The sequence below is a fragment of the Rutidosis leptorrhynchoides genome, chromosome 11 (genome assembly GCF_046630445.1).
Source record: "Rutidosis leptorrhynchoides isolate AG116_Rl617_1_P2 chromosome 11, CSIRO_AGI_Rlap_v1, whole genome shotgun sequence".
In the NCBI taxonomy this organism is placed as follows: domain Eukaryota; kingdom Viridiplantae; phylum Streptophyta; class Magnoliopsida; order Asterales; family Asteraceae; genus Rutidosis; species Rutidosis leptorrhynchoides.
The window spans coordinates 106,450,189-106,458,326 of NC_092343.1; the positions used below are offsets into that span (position 1 = coordinate 106,450,189).

Genomic DNA, 8,138 nt, shown 5'->3' on the forward strand with positions numbered 1-8,138 from the left:
TCCAATTTCACCTTTCATGCACACAAACATCACAACAAAATGGGAAATCCAAACGAATGATATGTACTATTAATAATTTGATACGTACTCTACTTTTCCAAGCCATACTACCCCCAACCTACTGGACCGAAGCATTACATATATCCGCTTACCTCCTAAACCTTTTACCATCATCCGCCATTTCCTACGAACACCCGCACACACGATTATACAACCAACCTCCTACATACTTCACCCTCCGTGTATTCGGTTGCCTTTGTTATCCATACCTTAACACCACAAATAAACTTGCCCCTCGATCTACTCCATGAATTTTTCTCGGTTACCCATCTAACCATCGGGGCTATCGGTGTCTCGATCTCAAAACTAACAAAATCATCCTCTTACGCCATGTCAAGTTTCACGAACATATTTTTCCTTACGGGTCCGACATCTCTGCTTCCACTACATCTACTCCCACTGATTCTTACGACTTTCTTAATCCACCTCCTAACCCCCTCTCACGTGCTTTTGCCGAGCACTCACCCGATGTCTCTCCACCCCCGTCACCCAATCCTATCGGTTCACCCACACCTCCAAACACACCTCCCACGCCGCCATCCCCACCCTCTCCACCATCACCGATACCGCAACCTCCACCCACGAACACCACTTATATTCACCCAATGGTTACCCATCACCGTGTTGGTACTAACAAACCTGTCCAACGCCTTAACCTTCATATCTCCACCATTTCACCTCTGCCCACATCATACCCACAAGCTTTCCGTGACCCTAATTGGTAACACGCTATAACTGAAGAGTATAATGCTTTAATTAAAAATAGTACATGGACCCTTGTGCCCCGCCCTTCGGACACGAACATAGTTCGCTCCATGTGGCTATTTAAGCACAAGTTTAATGCAGATGGGACCCTCAGCAGGTATAAGGCTAGACTTGTAGCCAACAGTCGTAGTCAGCAGGTTGGTATTGAATGCGACGAGACCTTTAGCCCGGTGGTTAAACCAACCACCATTCGGACAGTTCTCAGCTTAGCCATTTCTCGACATTGGCTAGTTCACCAGCTCAATGTCAAGAATGCTTTTCTTCACGGTAACCTTACTGAGACTGTATATATTCATTAGCCACCAGGTTTTCGTGACCCTTCGAGACCCGATCATGTTTGTCTCCTGCATAAATCTCTTTATGAATTAAAGTAGGCACCTCGTGCATGGTACCAGCGGTTTGCTGGATACGCTCAGAGTGTTGGTTTTCAGCAAAGCCGCTGTGACACTTCTTTGTTTATATATTGACAGGGAGCTGACACCGCCTATCTACTACTTTATGTTGATGATATCGTTTTGACAGCTTCGTCTGAAGCCTTTTTATAGCAGGTGATTACCTCCTTACATCGCGAGTTTTCTATGACTGACCTGGGTCCTCTTAACTACTTTTTGGGTATTTCGGTTACACGTAATTCTTCGGGGATGTTCCTCTCTCAGAAGAAATATGCGACTGAGATTATTGAGCATGCTGATATGACAGGTTGTCACCCGTGTCGTACGCCTGTTGAGACTAGTTCGAAATTGGGCACTTCCGGACCTGCGGTTCCTGACCCGACACTTTATCGGAGTCTTGCTGGGGCTCTACAGTATCTGACCTTTACACGGTCGGACATTAGTTATGCGGTTCAGCATATTTTCCTATTCATGCATGATCCTCGTGAACAGCATATGTCCGCATTTAAGAGGATTTTACGTTATCTACAGGGTACATTGGATCACGGTCTTCAGCTTTATGCATCTTTTACCACATCTCTTACTGCTTATTCGGATGCTGATTGGGCTAGTTGCCCCAGCACCCGTCGTTCCACTTCGGGGTATTGTGTTTTCTTGGGCAGCAATCTTCTCTCCTAGTCCTCTAAGCGATAGATGACACCTTCTCACTCCAGTGCCGAAGCCGAGTATCGTGGGGTTGCTAATGCCGTCGCGGAAACATATTGGCTCTGCAACCTTCTCCTCGAACTTCACTGTCCGTTATTCTCTGCTACTATTGTGTATTGTGACAACGTTAGTGCAGTTTACATGTCAGGGAACCCGGTTCAACATCAGCGAACGAAGCATATTGAGATTGATATACATTTTGTGCGTGACCTTGTGACTAAGGGACATGTGCGCGTTCTTCACGTTCCTTCTCGCTATCAGTATGCCGACATCTTCACCAAAGGACTTCCCTCTATTTTGTTTGATGAGTTCCGATCCAGTTTGAGCGTTCGATCTGCTCCCGCTCCAACTGCGGGGGGGCTGTTAGCCGATATATTATTAGTCCAGATTGTTAGTTATTATGTTTGTAAGCCCACTCTTATAAGGGCCTTCTTAGAATGTTCCATGCCCATTAGGGTTATGTTTACATGGGCTATTTATATGTATGACTTGATGATGATTAGTGACAATTTACACAATCACAATTACGTACTATAATTCTCTGTAACATTTTTGACCTTTTTGTTTTTCACTCGTTTCGGGTTCAACTACTAATATATATATATATATATATATATATATATATATATATATATATATATATATATATATATATATATATATATATATATATATATATACATAGAAAAGTGGGATGTGCACGAAAGAAGGCTTTCGCAGAAGCAAAAAACCTCAATCCATGGTTTACCTGGGCTAAAAAAAAGCGCTGCTCTTTTTATCTTTTCTTCATCGATCGAGATTCTTCATTATCCGCATATGGCCTTTTTTTCCTAGGCGCTCATTTTGTATGGGCTTTTAGTTTAATGTTTTTATTCAGTGGACGTTGTTATTGGCAAGAACTTATTGAATCCATCGTTTGGGCTCATAATAAATTAAAAGTTGCTCCTGCTACCCAGCCGAGAGCCTTAAGCATTGTACAAGGACGTGCTATATATATATATATATATATATATATATATATATATATATATATATATATATATATATATATATATATATATATATATATATATATATGGGCAGGATCAATGGGGAAGTAACCAATCAGGGGGAAGCGGGGAGAAGCAAAATTTTATTTTTTTCGTTTTTTTTTGGAATTTTTTTTTTGGCATCAAGATCACACGAAAATATGAACATTTAGAAGATACACTTCGTGATGAATGTTATTATTTAGGCGGAAAAACGACCGACAAAAATAACATTCAAGATAATATTGTTCGTGAAGAATATGAACGTTTTTTTTTCATGTTTTGTGAAGTAAAATTTAGCCCGATTTAGAGTTTAGGGTTTAGGGTTTGGTGTTTTGGGTTTATTCCATAAACCCAAAACACCAAACCCTAAACCCTAAACCCTAAATCCTAAACTCTAAACCGTTCGTGTTAAAAACTCAATCTATACCCTAAATTTAAACCCTAAACCCTAAATTTCTAAACCCTAATATCTAAACCCTATAAACCATAATATCTAAACCCTAATATCTAAACTCAAATAGCTAAAACCTCAACATACGCTCGAAAAACACAATAATTGTTATATATTACTTCTTCGAGCGTTTTTCCGCCAAAATAAAAACATTTATCACAAAGTTTCTCTACTAAATGTTCATATTTTCATCCCATCTATAATGTTCGTGAACAAAGTTTTTAAAAAAAATAAAAAATAAAAAAAAAGTTTTTACTTCTCCCCGCTTCCCCCCGATTGGTTACTTCCCTCTTGATCCTACCCCTATATATATATATATATATATATATATATATATATATATATATATATATATATAATTGTTTTTTTTTTTTTTTTTTTGCTTTTTATTTTCTTTTCGGTTTTCCGGTAGAGTTTTGAGTAGGCTTATGTGTTGGGTTTCGGATTCTTATGGTGGATTTGAAAGTTCTCAAATTAATTTTCGTGTAAAACGGTGTTTGAGTTTGCCCAATTATATGATCCCAATTGTATAAAGCCCAATGTAGGTGATCAAGAAAAAACGAAAAAAGGTTTATCTACGGCCCATTTAACACTTGCACTCGGGGCGATTCTACCTTATAGGCTGTGGGGTCCGATGACCCCACTACTTCGAAATTTTTTTATACAATGTACTCTTTAAATTGTATAGGACACCACTAAATTCAACTATAGGACCCCATATAATTTTAAAATTTGGGGTTTTTATGAGTTAAACAACCACTAAAGTACTCTTAAAATATAATTAGCTCTGAAATTTTTTTGAGGGACCCCATTGAATTTTCATCCTAGATTCGCCACTGCTTGCACACAATTATATTCTTGTTATTATTATGTCGTCTTAACAATTTAAGTATCTTTCATCATGTTTGTATGTTATCTTACTAGATTATAACAATTATAAATTATTATACTTTTAGCGAATGTAACAATCCTATAAAGGAATTCACACAAAGCCATAACATTCACCCCACAGTAAATCTGGTTCGCATATTGTTAGGATATGCCTTTGGTTATCAATCAAGTTTACATGGTGGTACCATTGATTCTATCTGAATTTGATATCCTCCAACTTTGTATAAGTTGAAGTAATATTCAACAGCTCAATTAGATCATTGCTCTTTCAAATTCAATCTCATTTTTCATCCTCCCCTGCTTTTATTTATCATATAATTAATTACGTACGTCCCGCCATGGCCGTCACGTGAGACGCATGGCGTATCCTGTAGCTGGACGTTTAGCTTCAGCTCCTGGTTGGATACCAAGTCAACGTCGCTCTCAGGCCACGATTATCCCTACGCTACGCCACCCGTAGCGTACGTTAACCATTTGACTTGGTTTACACAGCTATTTGTCCGTCCGACAAATCAGGAGAACGTGGAGCAGTTAGTGGGCATGATTAGAGGATTCCAGGAGTGGTAATCGTGGTTTAGTGGGCTAGTGGTGGTTATCCTTGGTAACCGCCATCTTATGCCTATAAATACTGCTCATAATCACACATTTAGCAATTAATCAACATTTTGCACTTACCACCGCTGATTACTCTTCTAAACTCACCTTGGAGGCTCGGCTGAAATGTCCCGTTCATATTGATTATAAACGTTCCATATTAATTGATTTCGTTGCGAGGTTTTGACCTCTGTATGAGACGTTTTTCAAAGACTGCATTCATTTTTAAAACAACCATAACCTTTATTTTATCAATAAAGGTTTTAAAAACATTACGTAGATTATCAAATAATGATAATCTAAAATATACTGTTTACACATGACCATTACATAATAGTTTACAATAGAAATATATCACATCGACATATGTTTCTTGAATACAGTTTTTACACAATATCATACAAACAAGGACTCCAAATCTTGTCCTTATTTTAGTATGCAACAGCAGAAGCTCTTAGTATTCACCTGAGAATAAACATGCTTTAAACGTCAACAAAAATGTTGGTGAGTTATAGGTTTAACCTATATATATCAAATCGTAACAATATATCACAAGATTTCATATTTCAATACACATCCCATACATAGAGATAAAAATCATTCATATGGTGAACATCTGGTAACCGACATTAACAAGATGCATATATAAGAATATCCCCATCATTCCGGGACACCCTTCGGATATGATATAAATTTCGAAGTACTAAAGTATCCGGTACTTTGGATGGGGTTTGTTAGGCCCAATAGATCTATCTTTAGGATTCGCGTCAATTAGGGTGTCTGTTCCCTAATTCTTAGATTACCATACTTAATAAAAAGGGGCATATTCGATTTCGATAATTCAACCATAGAATGTAGTTTCACGTACTTGTGTCTATTTTGTAAATCATTTATAAAACCTGCATGTATTCTCATCCCAAAAATATTAGATTTTAAAAGTGGGACTATAACTCACTTTCACATATATTTCCTTCCTCGGAAATAAGACTTGGCCACGGATCGATTCACGAACCTATACAAATATGTACATATATATCAAAGTATGATCAAAATATAATTACAACCATTTTTATTATGTTTTAAAGATTTGAGTGTATTAAGTCAGCTGTCCTCGTTAGTAACCTACAACTAGTTGTCCACAGTTAGATGTACAGAAATAAATCGATATATATTATCTTAAATCAATCCACGACCCAGTGTATACACGTCTCAGGCCAGATCACAACTCAAAGTATATATATTTTTGGAATCAACCTCAACCCTGTATAGCTAACTCCAACATTACTGCATATAGAGTGTCTATGGTTGTTCCAAATAATATATATACATGGGTCGATATGATATGTCAAAACATTTGCATACGTGTCTATGGTATCCCAAGATTACATAATATATTAGAATACATGTATAATACAATATAAGTTAGCTAGGATACGATTTGTATAGATTTGTTAAACATTTCCCGTAGCTAAAAAGATCAAAAATATCTAATCTTGTTTTACCCATAACTTCTTCATTTTAAATCCATTTTGAGTGAATCAAATTGTTATGGTTTCATTTTGAACTCTAATTTAAGAATCCAAACAGAAAAATTATTGGTTTATAGTCAGAAATTTAAGTTACATGTCAATTACTAAAGAGGTAGTCATTTTCGTCGAAAGAACGACATCTTGATGACCATTTTGAAAAACATACTTTCACTTTGAGTTTAACCAAGATTTTTGGATATAGTTTCATGTTCATATGAAAAATCATTTTCCCAGAAGAACAACTTTTAAATCAAAGTTTATCATAGTTTTTAATTATCCAAACCAAAACAGCCCCAGGTTTCACTACGACGGCGTATATCCGATTTTATGGTGTTCATCGTGTTTCCAGGTTTTAAATCATTAAGTTAGCATATCATATAGATATAGAACATGTGTTTAGTTTATTTTAAAAGTCAAGTTAGAAGGATTAACTTTTGTTTGTGAACAAGTTTAGAATTAACTAAACTATGTTCTAGTGATTACAAGTTTAAACCTTCGAATAAGATAGCTTTATATGTATGAATCGAATGATGTTATGAACATCATTACTACCTCAAGTTTTTTGGATAAAACTACTGGAAATGAGAAAAATGGATCTAGCTTCAAAGGATCCTTGGATGGATTGAAAGTTCTTGAAGCAGAATCATGACACGAAAATAGTTCAAGTAAGATTTTCACTTAAAATAAGATTGTTATAGTTGTAGAAATTGAATCAAAGTTTGAATATGAATATTACCTTGAATTAGAAAAATAACCTACTGTAAATAACTGATGTTTTAGCAGAGAGGTATAAAATACTATTAAATTTTAGCAGGAAATACTATTAAATACGATATATTTTTACACAAGTTTTAATTATTTATTTACAAAATGGATATACCTAAACCTTGCTACAACACTATAGGCAGTGTACCTAATCGTAGAGTAGTATAGTTTTTAGTAAGTCCGGTTCGTTCCACAGGGAATCTTTTTAACCAAAGCTTAACGCTATATTAGTTTACTTTTATACAAATATATATATATAAGTAATATTATTATTATAAAGGGGGGTTTTTACCGTTTAATGACCGGTTTGTCGATTTTAAAACTTTAGTCGCAGTTAAAACCAAATGTAAAATATTAAAAATAAATACAAGACTTAAATTAAAGCGTAAAGTAAATAACGATAATGAAATTGCGAATAATAAAAGTGCGATAAAATAAACATGCGATAATTAAAAAGTACGATAATTAAAAGTGCAATTAAATATAATAACAATAAATAAAAGTGCTATAATTAGAAGTGCAATTAAATATAAAATAAAGGAGATTAAATATGAAATAAAAGAATTATGCTTATTTAAACTTCCGTAATCATGATGTTTGACGTGTTGATTTTAGTTTTATGCCCATGGGTTAATTGTCCTTTGTCCTGGATTATTTAATATGTCCGTCTGGTTTTTGTCCATAACAGTCCATCAGTCATAAATATAAAGTGCGAGTGTCCTCGTCAAATTATCCTTATACCCGAAGTTAAATATTCCAACTAATTGGGGACTTAAACTGTAACAAGATTTTAATACTTTGTTTAATAATTACACCAGGATGTCGACTGAGTGTAACCCAAGGTTTTAATATTTTGTTATCAATTATACCAAGTGTCCTTGTACATAATTTCACCCCTGTTTTAATTATTCTAGTGGCTATTAATCCATTCCCGTGTCCGGTTAAATGAACGATT

At 35.4% G+C, this 8,138-nt stretch overlaps 1 protein-coding gene across 1 annotated transcript; it reads left to right on the plus strand.

The window, feature by feature from the left end:
* Positions 1–1,403: 1,403 nt before the first annotated feature.
* LOC139874844 (uncharacterized mitochondrial protein AtMg00810-like) lies at positions 1,404–1,895 on the plus strand. The gene has a single exon (XM_071862238.1). The coding sequence runs from the start codon at positions 1,404–1,406 to the stop codon at positions 1,893–1,895; it is 492 nt and encodes a 163-aa protein (XP_071718339.1).
* The last annotated feature ends 6,243 nt before the right edge of the window (positions 1,896–8,138 follow it).

Coding starts and splice junctions, on each gene's coding strand:
- LOC139874844 (XM_071862238.1), top strand. CDS start 1,404: ATGACTGACCTGGGTCCTCTTAACTACTTTTTGGGTATTTCGGTTACA.